This window comes from Poecilia reticulata, unplaced genomic scaffold (genome assembly GCF_000633615.1).
Source record: "Poecilia reticulata strain Guanapo unplaced genomic scaffold, Guppy_female_1.0+MT scaffold_262, whole genome shotgun sequence".
Lineage (NCBI taxonomy): Eukaryota > Metazoa > Chordata > Actinopteri > Cyprinodontiformes > Poeciliidae > Poecilia > Poecilia reticulata.
In genome coordinates, this window is record NW_007615044.1 from 71199 (window position 1) to 93507 (window position 22309).

At 39.3% G+C, this 22309-nt stretch overlaps 1 protein-coding gene across 1 annotated transcript in view; it reads right to left on the reverse strand.

Annotated features, from left to right (window-relative positions):
* The window catches only part of LOC103460599 (mitochondrial import inner membrane translocase subunit TIM16-like), a 102425-nt gene that overhangs the window by 69395 nt on the left and 10721 nt on the right, over window positions 1-22309 (reverse strand). Inside the window, exons 2-3 of the mRNA XM_008402842.1 lie at window positions 11912-11995; window positions 11332-11414 (exon numbers count right to left, since the gene is read on the reverse strand). Coding sequence (XP_008401064.1) covers window positions 11332-11414; window positions 11912-11995 — 167 coding nt within the window. The remainder of the gene's footprint in view (window positions 1-11331; window positions 11415-11911; window positions 11996-22309) is intronic.

Below are 22309 nucleotides of genomic sequence, written 5' to 3' on the forward strand. Positions count from 1 at the left end.
CATAAAAAATGTGAAACAAACGTACAAGTGAGAGTTTTGTAGACAGAGAAAAGATCCAGACAACTTTAGGGATTTGCCAGTATTTTCACTGAGCTGAACAGAAACCAGCAAACAACGACGATGAAGGATGGAAGTGCAGTCTTTGAAAGCATCGCCTGCATGTGTGCAGCGCCCCTAACGCATGGCTAAAAAAGACATGGATGATCAGGTCTATGTCACTCCACCTGTCACATCCTGCTGAGTGATGATGAATGCTGTTTGGCATTGGTCTGTAAGTTCTGAATAGGCAAGGAAATGGCAGATCTATTGAGGCGTGTTATTACAGCGGTGTGGCAGAAGGTTCAATGAATGCAGATGTCTATGTGACTGAGCAGCACAGATTTTCTGGAGGGAACTCCTATAATAGAAACCTGTAAAAGTTTATTAAAGATAAAGCAGATACACAGAAACATATTGATCAGACAGAATTTAATAACTTTTAAATATCATGAGTTACATTGTGTTGTAATGATCTAATTAAGGTCCAGACCTAAATCCAATAGAGAATCTCAGATAATCTTCAAAGAATAATGGACACATATTTCAGTGTCTACATGTTCACAGCTGGAAGAGAATCATCCTAAAATGAATTTGCAGCTTTAGCTGCAGCAAAACTCGACTATCTCAGGTTACATGAATGCAGATTTTTTTTTTATGTGGAAAACATTTGGATAACATGCATCCTTTTGCTGCTACTTACTGTGAAAAAGCACAAAACGTGAAGAAGTTAAAGGGGCATGATCATTTTTTAAAAGTAACAATATGTTAAGTTTCAATGGCTGTTCTAAATGGTAGGACACTTACAGGGAGAAAATCTCAAGAAAATTAGTGTGTTAAATTTGTTCTTAAAGCTGATTTTCCGAGGTAGAACAAGGCAAGCTAGTTTCAGAATCTTACGTTGCCAGAAAATAAATATTTGCGCACAAGTCAGCAAAGGCACGGGCAACAAGAGCCCACTTTTACAGGCSGAATAAGTGTCCATTCAAAACCTGGCTGAATAATTGACCTTTCTGAAATACTGTTCCTAGCCTCAAACAAACGGCTTTGAGTCCAAATTGGAGCAGGAAAGTCTACAGACATTTCTCTCCTTCAGACAGACTCAGCTGGTTCTCCCCCCTAAGGGTCCCTCTACCTTTTCTTCTCAGTCCTACTCCAACTTCCTTTGCACAATTGTTGAATTATTTCTTGGCCAACAGCACATCAACGGCTCTCCCACTAATTACATTTTGATGAATTTTTCTTAATCTGTCTAAGCCAAGAGCACTTGCGCAGACTCAGGCACACAACTCAGAGCGGAAGAACAGAGGCCGCAGCGATGCAGGTGCAGAGCAGCTTTTCTTGTCATAACATTTCCATACAGACGGTTGATATCTGACAGGCAGTGAGGCTGAACAACTCTTTCCCAAACATTTCCGTCTCTGTTGTCCACTTACAGTTCACATAAAGGCAAACACGCATGTGTTAACATAGGAATGTTAACAAGTAGGCATAGGCACAAACATAAACAGACGGGGAGCTGCAGCGCGCCTCGACACTTTTCCAGTTAAACGAAGCATGGAGTATTGCTCCCTGCCTCACCGACRGTGACACGTTTCCACAGTGTGGGCAGACAAATGGGGCCCACATGGGAAGTGACATCAACCAGAAGCACATGAGGCCCACCTGCTTCGGACCGATCAGATGAGGTCTTTATTCAAAAAATGTCCCTCTGTTTTCTCGAATTTTCCTCCTCTGTTGGCAGATTTGCCAGAGAGAGGCTACAGATCTCTGGTTTTTATCATGGAAACATGATCATATGAAGAAGACAATCCACCCAGCCTGCCAGTTCTATTAAAAATATAGGAAAAGTCTGCTCACTCCTACCAGAACTAAAAAAAGTATATTTTGCTCGATTAAATGTAGTTCCAGATGTGGATGAGGGCTTTCAAGCTATTATCTACGATGCTTATAATCTGGAGGAAAAAGCTCCTGTTTGAGATGAGGTTTGGGAAAATGCAATAAAAACAAAAAATAGCTCAAATATTTGATTTATAATTTTTTTGTTGTTGTTCTTGTAGAGACAATGATCTAGACTTCAGGGATACAAAGAGACTTATGACAGCGTATCAACAGTGTAGCTATAAAAACTGAAATTTTAAACAATTCATTCTTCAAAATCTACAAAAACACATTTATTTACTTCCTGCTAAGTCACTAAAAGGTTAATAGGCACAACTGTTGGATTAATTTTGTGTTTCGGCTCGTGGTACAGGAATTATAATTACCATCATAGTAAAAAATAAAGTCTTCCTGAGAAATAGTATTTATCCTCAGTCAATTACAAAGGATAATTTAATTGTGTTGCCTACAATTTAAGCATTAAATTAGACCAGAATCACGGTAGAGTGGTAAATTGGATCTTATTAAATAATTAGATGACAATACCATGAAAAAGAGCAGCTTAAACGTTTTACACAACATAAAAACTTTTGCGTCAATTTTTCAAAAGTAAAGTTGGAGCGTTTCAGTTTTTAAAGTGTGCAGAAGACTTTACTGTCACGGTAACGACTGCCAACTAAAATTGTGGGGTAAGGTAAAAATAAAGAGTTTTTAAAAACCTGCCTTGATCACCAGTAAAACAATTTTGATGAACTGAGTCATTAAGTATTATTCTTGGATGAGATTTTCATGATTTTCATTCATATGAATTACACAAGCAGCTCTTTGTCCATCCATGTTTCCAGTCTCTCTGTCTCTCCTTTACTATGCTTCCTTTATTCTTTGTTGGGTTAAGAGGTGTGCAGTGACAGGCCGCCAATCTACAGTCCCAAAGGCAGCGGCTGAGGCCAGGCTGCAGAATGGGCGTGCAGGCAGGGTGCAGGGTAGAGGAAACCGTCTGTTAATGAGAAACACACTTCTCTCCATCACTCAAATCCTTTTAAAACCACAGTTGGAAAAAAAATAAATAAATAAAAAGAGGTGGCAGGCATCCCGTAGATGAGCGGAGTCCAGAAACAAAGCAGGATTTGAAAACGGGGACTATGCGGTGCAACGGTACCTTAATTCCCATGAAAGAGACAATCTTGGATGTTATTAAACTTCCGTGCTAGAGTTTTATAGGCAGGGATTTAAAAAAAAAGATGCAGCATGGAAATATGAGCTAATATTGGAGACAAAGTCAYAAAACGCAGTTCAGTGAAGCTGAAGCAAAAAGATGAAACATTTGCATATATATATTTAAAAAAAAAAGCACTGCTTTGAAAGTTATGAAAACGTGCAGCTTTCCATGCACATTTTCTTCATTAGCAAAGCAAAAATAATGTGCTTCTTCATCTCCGAGCATTGAATTTATGTTGTAAGTCAACAGTGTGTGCTGTTTCCACTTTAGCCCTGGATCTTCCATCAACTCTGCCATCACGTACTCAGCTTCTGGATATCTTACTCCGCTGCACAGTAAGAGAAGTGCTGAAAATGATTCGAGATGTGCCAAAGTAAAGTGAAGGCTTTTGCTCGGGCAAAGATCCTAAATGGTACTGCAAAAGCACATTTATGATAATGGAGGCAGAAAAAAAAAAGAAAAGGGACATTTCTTCCAGATGTTGGAGGAAAAACTATATCCACAGCTGCAAGTGTAACTGCGTTGCTGTTTGTGTTAATGATGGAAGGTGAAGTCAGACACTGTCTCAAACTCTGAAACTAAGACACGATTGAGTGAGTTCTCCAAAATAAGCTATCAATTTTTGCAATTCCTTATTACAGCGTAATGCGAAAAAAAACATTTTTCACCATGAATCCTCTGTGTTCTGTGCATAAAATTATAACCCGAGCAACGAAAGAAAATAAAGGAAAGCAATGGTGGATGGAAGGAGAGAGGAACGAAGGGAGGAGGAGAGGGTGCAGCTAAAGGTGGGGGTGAGTGACTTTATATTTTTCCGTCTGTGGCGAGTTCACACAAAAGGGTCCTTCTGATCCCTGGAGTGCTGAGCGCATACCTGCGGGATGAAATCAAAACCCTCTGTGAATTATATTAAAGATCCCCTGCCAAACGCTCCACAAGCTTCCATGTGCTTTTTACCAGATCTGCAGAGTCCCATTAAGTTTGCCTCTAAAAAAACACTTAAATTAGAAATCCAGACCCGAGCACCTCCACAAAGCCCAGCTCCCAGCTTTGATTTTACCTACACCGCCTTGCAAAAGCACCATTACCCTTTGAACTGTATCCCGTTTTGCACATTGCAGCCGCAGACTTGATTAGATTTTGTTTGGATTTTGCCGCGATAGATCAAAAAGAGGTAGTGCCTCACTGAGTTCGAAGGAAAACAATACTTGAATTTACATTCGTAACTTCAATGGCATCAACGTCATCAGAGCCGCATTCATAGTTTCCAGCACAGTTGACCCACAATATTTCATTCACATGCATACCATTCTTACATTCTTGCAGTTGTGGTTTCTAACAGATTAGTGACCCAAATGGGGAAATAGCAGATCTCCAAACCATGCGTTTCCAACAAAAGAAAACATTATTGTTGTTTTTCTTCTGCTCATGACCTGACCAGAGTTATCTTCTGTGTGTTTGGAGCCACCATTCAAACGTCAGCATTACTGTTTATCAAACAAAACAAAACAGCGCAGTCATAAAAAATTTGGCCTGAACTCGACGCCTGCAGAGCTCTAGCTGACCCTAAGATGTTAATCAGACAGCTCTGGAGTTTTGGTAAACATTCAAAACACCATTTTTTTGGTGAAGCGTGGTAGTGGCATCATCATGTCTTAAACGGGAACAGAGAAGCCACTGAGCGTTTATAGAAAGGAAACACGGAAAATGTACAGAAGATGCAGCCTTCCTTACACTTTACGCACCAAACATGAGACACTAAGACTATGTTTCTGGTTGTACGTAATGGGATGTGAAAACCAAAGAGGTCTGAATATGTCTGCAAGGAAGTGTATGATGGCTCGGGAGCATAGAAGAAGACAACATGAGGAGACTAATAGTAAAAGGCAGAAGGCATGATGGGTTGTAAGGTAAGGATAAAGGAAGGATTTGCTGAAGATCAATTTCTGACATATTAGTAAGATCGGGAATAACAGATTGATAATTCTTTTACTTAAAACAGGGAGCATGAAGGATGATCAGGAATTCATCTTACAACTCAAAACAGACTCAGATTAACACATCTATGTCCTTAAAAAGCGAATAAAAGCTGAGAGATAATATCGCTATCAAAAAAATATATATGAGGGGATTTTAGAGCTGCCTCCCACTCCTTTTCATCCTCTTTTCCTGGTCAAACTCCCTCTCTCCGATGAAACCCCAAATGACTAACAGATTCCAGACACCGTGTTTCAGCTGTCAAGCCATTGARTTCAGGTTCTTTGACGGAGCGCGTGCGGTCACATCTTTACTCCATACCATCCCCCCAGTGGTCGTCGCTGACAGAGAGAGGGGGGCTGCTGCAGCTGAACTATTGACTTGGCCCTTGAGGATTACCTGAGGACTGAAGTTGCACTACTGAGAGGAATGTCTGGGTTGCATCCAAACAACAAAGCTTTGTGTTTTTTCTTAGAAAATAAATTCAAGAGAATCAAGGTCAACTATCAGTTGAATAAGGTTTTATTTAGGGCTAGTATGGTTAGCGGTGCTGCAGCTGCACCTAATCCCCACAGGAAAGCCTTCATCTGGGACTGATTTTAAAGAAACTGGGCCAGGGTGGGAGAAAGGAGCGGACTGTTCTGCAAAAATCTGGGTCCCTTTTTACTCAATCCATCTGATTAAAGGGAGCTTGGCTCAATTACACCCACTTACTGGGCCTTAAAACCCAGCCCGGCCCGACCCGACCCACGTACAAAAACACGCATGCGCACATACAAAAAAAAAAAAAAAAAAAGCTGAGGAGAACCAGAGGGGAGGGTGAGTTTAAACATCACACCTGAGGTATTTCCATCCATCTCTTCGCCACAAGAGACTCTCTCCCTCGACCAGCAGCTCAGTCTGTCAGCGACGTTTGCCTTAAAGGGCAACTTCTTTGTGTAACCTGTGATTGGGTTGGGGAAACGTTGAGACTGGCTCTCCAGGGACAGGCTTCCGTCTTCTCCAATCAACAGGCTGGATTCTCTGGGTCATCGCGATCTGTTTTAATCAGCCGCTGGCCAAGAAAAAGACATGAAGTGAAGGTTCCTCGTGATGGGGAGTAAGAGGAGACACGTGTGTAGCTGCGTTTACATGCATGGTAGTTACAGAGGACAATAAACGGGTCAAAGACAGAAAGGTTACAATTCTGACACGCTTGATTCTCACAATCTGTCCTGAGTTTCACATAAGAATCCACACCCTTTTCGCATTTGGCAACTACAAACAAAGACAATTTGCAAGGATTCGATGTGATGGCTGAGCATAAATGTGTACTCTACAAAGTGTGGCATGTTTTGGTATTCAGATCCCTTTACTTGAAAATCCCAAAACAAATCACTTTAGAAGTCATTCATTTAAAAAATAGGAGTCCTTTTGGGGTCTAATATAATATCAATATAAAACCATCTGTTCTGTGAAGGCCTGAGAGAACAACTCAGGCCTTCTGTTTGTTCAGACAATAATGGCAGAACAGAACGAGAAGTTGTGACACTGCTGGTCTGGCTGCAGTTTTAGCGATGACGGCGGAAAAAGCAAACAAAGCCTTTCAGTCCACGTTTGCCACAACAAATATTAACATTAACAGTCGTCTTGTTCAGGACGGCACTCTCTTTGCAGTGGAGGATGGTTGTTTACAGTAGGCAATTTCCGATAAGCTTCATAGCATGAAACCAGGACATTGCATTCATCACAGACAAATGTTAGTGATTGGGTAAAACTAAAGACTTCAGCGTAGTCCTCGCTTCCAGCAAGCACTTGTTTCACAATAGCCAAGGGTCCAGACCTCTCTGTAAGAAGTGAAGAGTAGAATAAGAGGCTGATTTTCACCAGGTAAACATTTCAAGTGAGGAAAATCTGTTGACAGGACAGCTGTTTGTTGTGCACTCAACTCAAATCTGGGCTTTATGGAAAAATGCCAAGAAAAAAAATCCACTCAGAGTCGTTTGCAGTTTAGTGAAAAATAAACAAAGCATGGGACACAGCAAACGTGTTAGAATGCTTCATACTGAAAACGTATCTGTGATGCTGTTTTTCAGCAGAGACAAAGAAGCTGTTCAAGGCAGATCAGAAGACAGATGGAGACAGTTGTTCATAGACGTTCACCCAGTTTGACTAAGCTTGAGTTATTTTGTAAAGAATCTGTAAAAACTCCCGCGGTGCATAACTGGTTGAGACACACCTTAAAAGACTTTTATCTTCACTAACACACATCAACTTTTTCAGATTTTTATTTGGAAAAAAAATTGCAAAGGAGCATGTAACAGCTTTCAACCATTTCACAGTTATGCTCCACTACTGTGTTAGTGTATTCCATAAAAATCACAAGTACTTACAAGTTGTGGTTGTGACTTGAGAAAATGTGAAAACTATAAATACACGTGAGGTGAACGGATAATTCTGCAAGGCGCTTTGCGCAAGAGTTAGACATGGAAACAGTTTAGGGCTTTGTAGGTGCTGAAGTAGCAGAGTATACATAGCTATCATAGCATTTACAGCATTGAAACAGCAACCTGGTTGCAATCATGCCTAGTTGTAAAGTTCACTGATTGCAGCTGGCTTAGAGGCCTAATTAAACTCATTATTATAATTCCGTTTTATTGGAGGAAAGAGCATGAGGGGAACACTTGTACGCAGAGATCCAGCTCCAGTTCTTCTCAAATGACCAGCTCTGCCAGTTCTAAGGAAAATGAGTTTGTGGTAATAGTAACCGTTGCGCAGTCCAAAATACTCTCTTCAGAATCATCACCCTCTATCCTTCACTTTTTCTCTCTATTTAAACCCCAAAAGTAAACATTTCCTCTCCATTATTATCCCTCCAAATTATATTCCAGCCACAACCCCGTTTCACTGGTTCATGATACCAGGCCTCTTTGTGTTGTGACGCTCCAAAAAAAATWATCTCGCTGAACTTTGTGGCMATCGCAACTAACCTGATACAACCCAGCTTGCCGCTCCACTTACACAACATGTTTACCACAAGTYATTTAATCAAAAACAGACCAGAAACAATGCATCCGTCTTTATATACACCTCAGCTCTGAGATGACAGGGGAGKAAATGTCCCAATAAGAGTGTTTTGACTTTGAGCTTCCGCGGCAGCTTGTGCATAATTGGCATTGGACAGCTTGAGGGCAGAGAAAAAAATGCAGTCAAGGTCTCGTTCTGAACAGCGCATTCAGGCTCTTGCAGAGATGCCTGGTCATAAACAAGCAAGCAGAACTAAGACGAAATTATCCACGGATAACTTGCCGTGATAACAAGCTGGAAAATGAAGAGCTAAGACAAGTCCAAAGGGAATTTGAGGACAGCCCGATGCTAATGATAGACTTTTTAGACATCATGAAAGCCCAATGAGATTGGAATCATTATGACTCATTACTAGTCTGCAAACCATAACGGCTGCGAGAATGACCCCATGCCTCTTGAGTCTGTCTATTCAATTCAAGGTTAAAATCATCAGGAGCAGATGTCTGTAACRGCTACCATTGCTATAACTTCAGAAAAACTATATTTGGAACAGGCTGGGATTATTCTGAACATGACCTCCAGGTATTTTATAAAGGAGCTACAAAATTATATCGAAGGCCAAAGAAAAGAAGATTTTACTTTAGATGAAAAGAACAACGAAGGCTGCTGATATCCAGTCAGTTTACAAGAAAATACAATTAGTGGTTCTGGCCTTGTTTAAGAAAATTATACAAAAAATTCCACTCKGGTTTTCTTCAGCCCCCAATAGAGCATTTGCCAACCAAACATTTTGATCCAAAACATAATCAAACGTGATTATATTTTGATGATACATACAGTCCTGCAGATATGTATCTAATTAATAAAGTTGTAACTGCGTTTTCAAATGTAATTCTGACTTGGAATGTCGGAGGTCCAGAATCAGCCCAAGTTCAGTGTCAGTATAGCTGCTGCTGTGCACACATAACAGTGAAACCTGCAGGAACAATTTGTTTCTTTGCACTTCTGATRGTTTGCATTTCTACTGGTTATCCTCTGGCTTGGTACTCATCCATTTAGCTGCGTTTCTTTTCTACATAAAGCAATTTTCAGAGGTACTGATACTTCCACGGTCTGTGATAGATGTTTGGATYAAACCCTGGAAGGTACCACAGTTTCAAACCAAAGCAAAGAAAAGGTCATGGGAACCATGTGCAGACAATAAAACAAATCCTCTCTTAACAGAATCCTCAATTTCAGGAAAACATCTGAGCTGTCATTTCATTGCTTGCTTCTTATATCAGTGCTGTTGTGCAGCCATCTGGTGATGTGGCTTTGTGAATAATAGCTCTGTGATACACCATCAGAACCGATGATTCAAGTGATTTAAAACAGGGCGACCAATGTGGAGCACATGGGAGAGCACGCACACGCACACAGACACATCCAAGGGGATGTTTTTTGGTTTAATTAAATGAGTATAAACACACAGGAAATTCGGCTTACAATATTTTAGGAGCAATTTAAATTTGATTAACGCTAATAAAAAAAGTACATGAAGGATCATAGACGACTATTAAGCCAAAGGAGGAAATGATGAGTCCCCAGATATTCTCACAATATTCTCTTAAACTCTTGGTATTTTCACTCAAACAAAAAGAGCAGTTTTAAAGTGTTTCTTGGTCAACTTCAACATTYCTCTGTCTCTAAGCAGAGACACCACAGACGAACTCTCCAGTAAAATTAACTAATTAACACTCAGCTCTGCGGGTTTAGGGGACAAACCAGAAGGATTTTTCCGGACATATGGTATGAATCCTATCAGGCATATTTTGACAATTCGCCGAAACAGCKTGATGCRTGGCAGAAAATATCCTCTCTTTCCATGAAAAGCATGACAGCTCCAAAGAAATGTGATGATTGCGGAGAGGTATGTCGAGGGGCAACGGTTCGCCTCAGACGAATCAAAGAGGAAGTGGAAGGAAATGGAGATAAGTGGCGAGGGTTTGCCGTGTCAACGATTAGACACGTCATGAAATGRAGAAAACAAATTATATTCCCYCARATATTCAGCTTTTTTTTRGTAATCTCAGGGTGATGAAACTATTCAAACATATCCAGGTATACTTTAGCCTTAAGCATATGTACASAATCTAAAAATTTGATATGTTATAGCTACAACAAACCTCATAGCACCCATGTTAGAAATGTATTTATTTTGATTTTATTGCTGAAAATTTCAACTTCTCATTTGAGTACTATTATTCTGAGGGGATCAGAGTTTCAAGACTTATTGAAACTGATGACTATCTGTCATCTGAATCCAGAAACCAGTTGATAAACACAGCGTGTTTCTCCCCACCTGCACAGTAAGCAGCACATTGATGGGATATAAAAAGAAAATCCCATCATTGATAGAGGAACAGTTTGGATTTATACAAAATAAATGGCTGTGAAATGGTCTTGTGATCATTTCACAGCCTAGGAACTGAATTATTCCCTCCTCAATTCAGAAAATGTTTGTAACATTTCATAAATATAATACTATATTATATATTATATTTAMAAAAGCTAAAAATTAGTTAGAGATTATGTCACCAGAGSTGCTGCTTTTTGTCCTGCCTCAATTATAGCTGGGACAAATCACTTCCAGTTCACATTTAGGCCCACTTGGCCCACTAACCTGTTTATAACAGCACTGAAATGCTTGAACTGGAACTGACTAAGGAATCTTCAACCTTCTCCCTCCCCCATTTCTTCCTTTGGAGACCAGCCACGCTCCTGCTACCCTCCGGTCCTCTGCAGCAGTGTTAGGAAAAACAAATCTAGTGACTGGAGAAATGACAAAGGCTGAACTTTGGGGAGAAATGTCAGTAAGTCTGCTGCCGTTTCCTGACCCTCTGCTGAATACATACACATACACACACACAGACACACTCGCATGCAACCTCYCCTCTGCTGAGACATGACAGGAGTCAGTGTGTGTGTGACCAGACCCAGGAAATGGCAGGAATGTAGAAAGACAGTGTCAAAACTCTGGGAGGTCTACACGCTTTTCGGATCGTACGTATAAGCCAACCGTACAGCATTTTTTACATTTCTGGTTCACTGGGACACACTTTGTGCAGCAACACATGATCTCTCACTGACAAATGAGCATTGAAGCGCAACAGGGTCAGCGATATGACAGGGYGAGTYTGCTGTTGGGAGTAATAAGACGACGCAGTACTCACCCGCTGGAGGTGCCGAGWGACAGCGAGCTGACTGAAGAGCTCAGCTTCCTGCTGTCCCAAAGTCTCACTTCACGAGTCCGCATCTGCACATTCACCAACACGACAATACAGGTGACCGCAGGAAGGCTGATATTTAAACCAAAATACTGAAAATAAAGCATGCATATTTAGGAAAACCTGCAGTGGGGTTTAATCCTGTTGATTTTAATGAAAGCAACTTATTTAAAATGTTTAAAATTAAAAACAAGTTGATGAATAAGACCCATTCATCTTCTTATTATTTATTAGGGACATTTTCCTTGCATATTTTTTAAGTTGCTTTTTATCTGATGACCCTAAATAAAAGGGTAAAGTCGGCTAATTTTGTGACGTCTGGATTAGATGAAACTTTAACTTGCTTATGACATTGAACATACATTCCATGTAGTGACATACTGGTGGCAGCATCATGCTGTGGAAAAGTTTGTAATAATAAATATATGTTTCCCCTAACACTTTAAAGAATTCATTTTCAGTCAATATCTGTTCTGTGAAACATAAAAAAAACACATTGATCTATGATTTGATTTAAAGCTCTCACCGAATCAAAGCCGGTGGTCAATAAAAAGTCATCTTTGGCCCACAGGATCCGGGAGTCCTTGTTGCTCTGAAGGCTCTTGGCACTCTGATGAACAAATAATGCACACAGACATTTTAAGCATGTTTTACTCAGCTCTTCAATACTGAAAAAGGAAAAAAATCAGTTCAAAGTYAACCTCAACAGAAGCTTTAGGAGCAATTTAGGAGTGATGAGTGAATATTTTTTTCAGAGAWACTGAAAGAGTGTAAACAAATGTCCCAGAGAKCTCACATCCCTGTGGTTAAACAGAATAAGACTGGTTCCATAAAAGAAGAACCTGCTGTTGGTATTTAAAAGAAAAGGTGACTTCTGCCCCGCATGTAGCTAAGATTACCAAAAAGCCTTTTCTTGTAGTACTGCAACTTCTTTTCCTCCTTTTCCAAAGTTATTACCCTGTCAAAGCAGCTGAGAGGGGCTCTGTTTAATACGTGGTCTTCAGTGACAGATGACACATGTTGTCAGAAGTAATGAGCAGCAACAACTAGGAGTGCTGAAATGAGAGGAATGCTTGTAAAGACAACACACTCAGGTTGAAGAGGTCATGCGACTGCGGGGGATTTAGCAGGTATTGTGCTCGATATCACTTTGGAACCTGCAGCATGCACATGTGTGGTGCAACTGTACACAACATAGCAGAGTAAAGGAGTAAGCTGTCATGCTTCTTGTCTATTGGAGTTATTATTCCTTAAAAGCAGTGGCTTTTAACACTTTGCAATTTACCGTACCTGTCATTACATCTTGTAATTGTGAATTAGATGTGCAGTTGAATTGGGCTTTCCCACGAGATAGCGATACGTTTTCCAAAGAACAGGAGCCGTTGGCCTCTAATCCCACCCTGTCTCTCAAAATTATTGTTGTATTTTTATAGCCACAATACCTTAAACAAACAATCCTGAAAGCGTCTGTCATGGCAAGAAGACAAAGACGTCTTTATGTGAGTCCCAACTTGTCCTCGCTCATTCTCATGTAACCATTAATTGACCACAGGCAACAAAACTGTAAAAACAATGAATTTCAGATGCCATTTTCCAGTCCTGAGTAAACAGTGCCTCACAAAAGTATTTATATCAACTGGACATGTTGTCATATTGCAACCACAAACTTCAACGTGTGTTATTTAGGTTTTATACACCAAGCTAAATTCGAACATAATTAACATATCACAGAGTGCTCAGGGGGACTGCAGAGTTTGCGTTTGTTTTATTACGTAAACAAAAAATAATTTTCTGACAATTTGATTTGATTAATTTGTTCCAGCTTTTAATAAATAAAATAAAATAACGATACAAAGCTTAAACCACTTCCAAACAGACAAGATTGTTGTTTAGTAAGACTGTAGCAACATTAAGTAATTACAAAAGTCTGCAGCTGAAGCTGACATGAACACAGAGATTAGATCCTGTTTGACAGGAGCTCTGCACATCTGTGTGGGGAGGAACCAACACGCACTTCCTGTTAATAATAACTCAAACCCCAAATCTTCCTCTCCTTTCTTCCGTCATCCTCTCACTCCCAGTCTGGTGGTTTGGGGAGCAAACGCTACGAGGAAGACACAGAGGATGTGGTTACTTCAATTTTGCATTAAATGAGAGCTCCTATGGTCCAAACTGTTCCCCAGGTGATGCTCATTTACATACATATGGACAATGAATGAGACACTATGAGCTAGTTTTTTTCCAGATGCAGCAAGCTTTAAGAGTTTTACAAATATGGGAAAGAGAGGTTTTCATTTTTGCCAGCTGAACTGCTGCTTGTTTTATTTATTTCTGTGCAGAGGAATTCAACAAGTTCACTCCCTCCTCCACAGGGTGCTATAATAGTATGTTATCTTTTTAGTAGACATAGATCTGAAAAGGTTCTGCCTCTGAGGTCCTAAGCATATTAAAGCCCCCGTTAAAAAAGTGGGGGGGTTTAAACTGTAACAAGTGTCAAGGGTTTTGTGGGCTGTAAATTTCCATGGTACACATAAAAAACCAAATTAGTTGCATTCCAAATTAAAGGACTGAATTTGAGTTTGTTAATCCATCCATGTAGTTTTAAGTTATTCTTCACTTAACATGTTTAAAACAGACCAAGTGGCCTGAACTGCCTTTATGCTGCCAGCTCCTTTCCTGGATGTYCSGATAGTACTATACTAATGATCTCCAACTTCTTGTGAATGAATGTCCTACATCGTCCTTTCTATTTATAAATTAGTTCTTTCTGAAACGTACTTTTTATGGTGAAATTGCATCCAACTTGGAAAGTATAATGTTTTTATTATAATTTTGGTACAAGTACAATAATTCTGAAAGTTGCGATTTGTCTCGAGTCTGTGTAAAAATGGATTAAATTAAATTAAATATATAGTTATGGAAATAACCTTGGCCTTGGCCAGGTTTTGACCTTGGCCAAAACTTCAAAGTTGTCTTTTTTTATTTGCATGTTGATGTGCAAATTACAGAAACCAGACAAAACATTCATCTTTGTTTAAATTATACGTTTTGGACTCTATGTCAGACTTTTGCTCTGTATTCACATATCTACATGACATGCACGCTTCTCATCTAAAATATTGGGGGGAGGAAAGCTCTGGAAGTTTTGCTTCCTTGGCTTAACATGTAATTCCTTTATTTCACAGGAAGAAAAATGTTGTTTCATTGAGTTATTTGAGGTGATTTTTTTTGCTCCACAGATCAGTTTGATCTTTTCTTAAGTTTTATCTTAAGAAAAAAGATAAAACTCTATTGAAGGACTGATGGAGGTCTATGAGTTTTTTAGAAACGTATTTAGTTTTGCTTGAGTCAATAAGCAAACATTTGGATCACCAATCATTTGCTAGTTTACTTAGGTTTCATTTATTACTATAGGTGTCATCAGTATAATAGATATAGCATATTTTGCGTTTCAAATTATATTTCTTAGAAGAGAGGATAAAAAAAACAAAACAGATCAAATCCAAAACCTTGTGGAACACCATAACTTAATAAACMAAGATCAATTCCTCTGTACTAAACCACATATTCAAGTCTTTAGGTTAGACTGCAGTGGTCAATGGTGTCAAATTCAGAACTGACATTTAAGTAGAGTATTATTTTTGGATTTAAGATCAAAACAAAGCTAAAAAGATAAACTTAAAGCTGCTATTGGGAAATCTAATGTTTTATTCTTCTTTCAATATTTTCCCAAAAGAAGGACAAAAGAAGAACAAAAATATCCAGAATCCTGTGGAGTAATTTACAAACAATATATATATATATATATATATATATATATATATATATATATRTGTGTGTGATATTTTGAAGGCTATGTGTTGTAGGGTTTTTTTTGTTATAGGTGCAAAAATGCAGTAAATCCAAACTGCCATTTCAAAGCAAACTATTGCACTTAATGGATGATCAATTGCTCACAAATCTAAGATTTGTATATATGATCAACTTTACTTTCAACGGTTTAACTTTTTGTCCAAATGTAAAGCTTAATGTAAAGACGACTGTGCAGAGAAATAAGGACAAGTTATGARTCATCGGTARCCGGCTGAACACAGGCTACACTGACAGCTCAAACTAAATTTATAGTTCTCAGCTATCAAGGAACTTGATATTACTGTACTACATGTCCATGCACYGACATCAAATGCACACTTCAACTTCTGCACCTCTCTTAGGGACAATTCGTCTCTGTCCATACCAGACTTTTGACTGACACTGCCTGTATGCTGAACAGATGTTTTCTTGTTCCTGGTGTGCTCCTTAAAAGCTTTATCCTCTAAGAGGATTTTCAAAACATTCTGWTGGGCTGGCTTTCCAAAACAATTCAGACGCAACATGACCAAAGCTCTGACATGGTTGATAATAAGTCCTGGATAGAATAAACACCACAGTCGTGGCTGAAGCCCATTTTCTGGAATGCAGTTCACTGGTTTGCATTGCGCAGGTAACAGAGCTCAGGGATGTCTTGATAAGCCCATGCAGGAGAGTTGGTTGAAAAATAACCGTGGCGAGCAAAAGAAGAAAAAGAGTAAACTCAGGCCTAAAAAAGCAATAGATCAGAAAATGGAAAGAAGGAAGAAAGGCTGACGCCAGAGTGGTATAAACGGGCTGAATCTATTGCCACTGGGCAATTCATCACCRACACGACTGGCTGACTTCCTTCCATGGGCAAAACAATTCTCTGGCATTCAGACCAAACTAGGAACAAGTTGAGATCAGACTATTATAAACTGCTAAGTGTCTATAATAGCAAAGCTGCTTTTAGGAGTCACAAGAGGAGTGTGATTCATTCTCCTGACTAGAGAATCCAGTTGTGTTTAAATAGCATGCACAAGTAAACACTAAAAACTCACCAGCATCACTTTTTTTTGCCATATTCAGTCATGCTGACACACAGCTGAGAAGCTGTGCARAGCATTTAAGGAGGTGTCAGCATTTCCTGTGAGATCATTATTGTGACAGTCTAATGAATTAATAAACACCATAGATTARGAGGAGAGCTGCACGATGAGTCTGTAAGCTCTGTGAGACAAAACTGCAAAACAATAGTGTTAATATGCTCCTGCTGACACCAACTAGCTGAAGTATTTGCCATATTTACAGTTGCATTTTTGGGGAACTGTGCTGGAACAGTAATGCCTCAGAGCCAGTAGGTCTTGGTCCAAACCTCAAGTGTGAAAGAAGTGCATTACCCCTTCACATGTGAAAGTGCTCTGGCTTCTTCCAATCATCATAAGGTTTGCTTGTTTGGTTAACTCTTGGCTCTAAAATTGRCTGTGGGTGTTAATACACACATGAACCATCCAGCAACCAGCTGCAACTTCGACAGAMGTTACAGGTCCAGCTAATGACTGAACTGGCAACAAGCTGGGAAAGTCACAGCAATCACTTTTCAGGGAAACCTGAAACCAATCCTACCAGATATAGATTTTTTTTTTTATTGAAACTTTTGTTGAAAATGATTGTGCTGCATCTTGTGGGGCTTAGGAACACATTCAGTCAACAAAGTCAGAATTCACTAAAGAAGATATAACATACTAAAAATTACAAATTTTGGCCAAATTTGTTTATAATTTAGTCAGATAACATGAATAAAAGGAAACCATAAAATACAATTAATGAAATAAAAAAAGAGGAAGAAAACCTTAATGACCTCAACATGCTGGTGAAATTAGCTCAGTGTACTGAGACGACCTGAAATGAGCTTAAAAGAAAGCAGGGAAACCAGAAATAAACTCACATAGTTCACTATGACATCACACTAAATTTAGACATAAATGAAATAATGATTACAAACGAAGCAAATTCAATCTTCTGGAGCATCGAAAGAAAATAATTGAAACATTTTTCTACGAGAAACGTCTAAAAGAAACGCTTTCAGGAAAGAAAACTTTTCATCTTTTTGTGCTTTACTGGGCTCCCTGCAACATGATCCAGACAAATCCAATAAACTGGCATAAAGTCTTCCAGCTGACAGAATGTTGAGTAAATTACACCAACAAGATCACACCCATTTCTTGAGACACGTGCAGCCTTGAGGCCTCAGGTTAGGATGTCTTCGAGACTTGGCAGCAGAAGCCATGAAGGAAGATTATGGTTATGCTCTATTCTGCTCACCTTCTCCTTGTAAAAGCAAACATTCAGGCTAAGGAACCACGAGGCAGCTGCAGCTACTTTTACCATGGCCCAGTGGCAGCCAGAGGACACAACATCTGGACTTTGTGTGCGTGTKCCAAGCTATCTCTCTGCCACGGTAGTGTACGGATATAACTGAAAACCCACTGACCTTGGAGTATTCATTTAAAGACACACGCAACATACAGAGTTTGACGGAACTGAAAAAATATGTAAAGGGAGAGAGAGAGAATGGAGAGAATGAAAACCCAAGTCTCACTTGATGTGAATAACAGAAACAGGACAAAAGGAGGTGTGGGGAATGAGCTACACCAGCTTGAATGATTTGCGAAGGAAGTAGAGGAAACCATATCACATCTTGACAATAAATATTACCAACACAGGTGTCGGCCTCAGTGACGTTGCAATGTATTTCCTATGTCTGTTGGAGTATAAAAGATATGAACCAGGTGAGGACAGTGAATCGAGCAGAATTACAGCCAGGATGACGGCACTGACGGAAGAAATAATGCAACTGAACCTCGAATGACACTAGAATGAGTTCACAGGGAGGTTATGCACTTTGTGAGCTGGGATCCAGATCCTTCAAAGTGCCATTCAGCAGTCTGGCCAATTACGCTTTTATGAGCCTATTAAATATCCTCTCCCAATATAAACAAACGAGTATCACTTCTTCTCCTTCTGTAGCTTCCCCCCAGCTATTTAACTTCTGAACTGCAACAGACTGTGTGGACATCTGTGTCACTAGCAGAGAATGTTGATTCAACCACCAGGACGAATATCAGGTATCAGTGTACACATAAGGGAGCGATCACAAGCTCCATCTCCTCTCTTCTCGTCCTCCTTTCTGCTCTGCAGATCATTTTATGAAGATTGTGAATTTTTTTCATAATGTGTGAAGGTGCAGAAGAACTGATTATTTTTGCAACCTTGTGTTGTCCACCGTGTTGACAGCCTGTGGTTAGGGTAGTGTGTCAATCACGTTCCTAATCTTAACTACTCATTTTAGCCTTCCCAGAAATACACATTACTGTGAAATTTAAAGGGTTTTTAAAAAGTTTTCTTTGGATTTGTCTGCTCTTTCTGCAATTTCCTCTCCAGTCCTTCTAGCTGCCAATGACAATGACATTACGTGACTGAAATAAAGTACTATTTATTTCATGTGAAAGTTAATTGCCTTTGGTGAACTTCTCACTACATTCCCCCATTCTGTCATGTTACAACTATAATTACTATAATTAAATGCATGTACATGTCTTTTTAGTTTTTTCAATAAATAAAAATGTGAACATTGAAGAATGTTTTCTTGTTTTGTTTTCAGACCCCATTTTCAGGCCCCATTTACTCTGCTAAAGTGAAATAAAATCCAACAAAAYCCTGAGCTTTGAAAACCTGCTTAGCTGATTATGCCAAAATGGACTATGGCACAACTCAAAACTATTAAGACATGACCAGGCATCAAAAATGACAGCCCAAGCAAGGATAGTATTAATTAGCTAAATGATCATTGCATGTCCTTTAAAGCTTGACTGRTGTTAAAGGCAGTTTATTCCCCTCTTTTCTAATCAATAGCTACTGCAGCTTTCATCACCYCTACATAAACCAGACCTCAGTCTTTTGATCCATTACTAATGAGTCTTTTCACTAATTAGGTTTTCTTCTTCCTGTTCTGTCGTCATGGGCCATTTAGGCTGTGTTTTAAATCAGCATAAGCTGCATCCAGTGCAAGGCTAACCCTACAGAGGCTTCTAGAAATAGGGCAGAGCGAGGGGCTGGAAGATGGAAATCAAACCGGCCACTATATGCTTTCATTTCCTCTGTCCCTATTCCTATTTTTTCCTCTCCTAATTGAAACCATATTACGTTTTGTTCATTTCTCCAGAATGTCCAGAAGCCACAAACTGTTATTTTCATTACTTCTTCGTACGCTCTCAGGCTTCTCGCAGACAAAAATAAACGTGGAAGATGACAGGAGTCGGACAGGGAGTTTAAATCTGAAGGAAAGATAARGAGGGAATTTTGCAGTTTCAGCTTTAATAATTTAAAAAAAAAGATATCCTTCAAAAAGGTTAAAGATCATTTCAATATATAACAGCATTTACCTCTAATTTAACCTGCTACAGCTTAMTTTAGTTTTTTAAATAGAAACTTCTGCAATGCAATGAATGTAAGGCAACATCAATTTGGATCTTATTTTTCTGATAAATTAAAGTGATATAAGATGATAATATGAAYTGGCATTCACATCCAGTTTACAAGGATAATTTCTAACAATGCACAGATAAAGTTTGAGCACATGATTGCATATAAAAACATATTTGCTTCAATTTCAGTAAGGTGCAGCTTGTACGGCTTCACCTCCTTCACCTATTGTCATCTTTGCTTCATCTTTTCATCAGCAGTCASTCTTTCCTTACTGTCATTTCTCCTGAGTCAGCAAATGAAAACCCCTTGTGAAGTAAAATGCGAGCCAGCCAGACAGCAAGCRCAGCTTTGAGGCCAGGTCTACKCAGCAGACACCAGGCCAAACCTGCAGATCCTGTGAAAAACGGTCCAAATGCTGCACTGTTCCAAGTGTATTTATAGTTCCCAGGGAGAATGGGATATCCAGAAGTTCTATCTGATATTTCTTAATCTTTTTTTAATCTTTATTGCATCCAAAACCCCTTCTGTTCTTATATTTAAGCATGAATGAAGGTAAGGWTACTTAGGTTAGGTGACTCTTTATTGATCCAGAGGAAGTTATGATTAATTATASTAGGGGAATAGGCCCTCAAGGGATGGAAAGAGTTTTTTTTTCCCCCTGAATTTAATCCTTATTGATCCAAAAATTTTGTCTAGGCCCGTTTCGATAGTTTATTTTTAAATTGATTCTGCTTGACCGCAATTCAAAAGGAATAGGTGATTTTAACTGGTTAATTTTTTTACTGGCTAGATTTTTATCCATTATTACGTTCCACATTGTCAAGTTATTTCAACAGAGCAGTAACTCTGTCCATGTGTTTGTTTCTAGAGAATGAACTGTCATGTCTTTTTTGTAAACTGGCCCAAGTTCGACAGGTTTGAATGGAGAGAGTCTTAACAGCAATTTTCAAGTTTTCCACASATTTTTGATAAGACCTAAATATGAACTTTGACTAAGCTGTATAGACTGTAGAAAGCATCCACATAGTATGTTGCCACCAACGTTTTTCATCATGCAGTAACATGTGACTTTATAAATAGGGCAAAAAGTTCAACTTGGTCTCATGTTTGCTSAACATGACTTCTACTGAAATGGGACTTCCTATGACTTTCTACCCACCAGTGGAATCCATTTACTAATTAGGCTTCTGAAGTTGTTTATTTAGAGGTATTACAATTWAAAAAAAGCTATTCAAATGGGGTTTTTTTTTTGGTTTGTTGTTTTTTTWAAAAAAAACAACATTTCTTATCTTGGTGATTCACACAAAAAATTCCAGTAAAGTGCATTGAAGTCTGTGGTTTAATGTGAATAAATGTGGAAATTATCAAATGGTATCAATACTTGAAAAAAATAACTTAATTTGAGTTTATTTTTCTTATAATTTTCAAAGATCTCTCTAGTCCCATAAATAAATAAATCTAGAAGTCCTGTGTCATTTAGCAAAAATACATAATTTTTGGTCATTCTAAATGTTRGTGTCCTAAAACAAGTTTGGTCTAATATAACTTTACCAAGAGAGGAAAAAATGTGCATGTGTCTTTTTATTCAGCGTAAGTAAACTTCTGGATTCAACTGTAAATAGGTCTAAACTGATGCAAAAGAATAATTTGCGTAATTTGTGGATGCACAAAAAAATACTTGAACCCTATATTTTTTCAAACTAAAATCCACACATTTAGATTTTGTATGGTGAGTAAAATATGTTTTTGAGTTACTGTGAATAGTCCAAGTTCTGAAGCAAGAAGAGAATGAATGCCTTAAACTGYCTATCTGCAGACTGGCAGCAAAGACACTTTGCCTACTGGCAGGAGAATCYCTCTGGGAAAACCGGCCATGGTCACAGCGGCTGGTCCTGGATGAGAGCGCGGCACACAGATACTCTGTTCCTGGAACTAACATGATTAACATACTGATTGAATTCCCTGAATAAGTGTTTGGATCCAAAAGAAGCACGAGGCGGCCAGAAGAGATTTCAAGTACACATTTGGTGATCTCTGGGGTTTTTGATGGTTATTGTGGTGGAAGCTCCAGCAATGAATGTTCTAGAGATGCACTTAGTGGCTTGGGCCTTAAAATGCGAGYAGGGATCTGTGGGGCAGGATGGGGCACTAATGACAGATGGAGGAATGATGCTGCTGACAACCRCAAGAAATCCTAACGYTGGGACGAGAATCTGTCCGCCAGACCTGCTCCACAAAAACAGACACGGGCCTTCAAGAGGGAGGGGTCTGACAGAGGCGSGGTGAGCGACACTGAGCAGGAGCAAATCATGCCTGTACTGCTGGAGACACATCATGAAGCACCTCAATTTCTACAGCCTGACCAAGCCCTCCGGTGCCTGTTGTCACTTATAGCAGCAGTGGATGCAGCTGGCTGACTGYGCTCYGTCTCTGAAACCACATCACAGAGGCCTCACATCTTCAAAGTACCCCCACACATTTGTAAAGAAACATGAGTTCTGAGCAGCGACATCCAGCGAGGGCATACGTGTGCGAGGCACATGGCCTTCAGGGGTGTCATTTATGTGCAGCCATGAACCCTTCTGACCGCTGTAAATCCTGGATG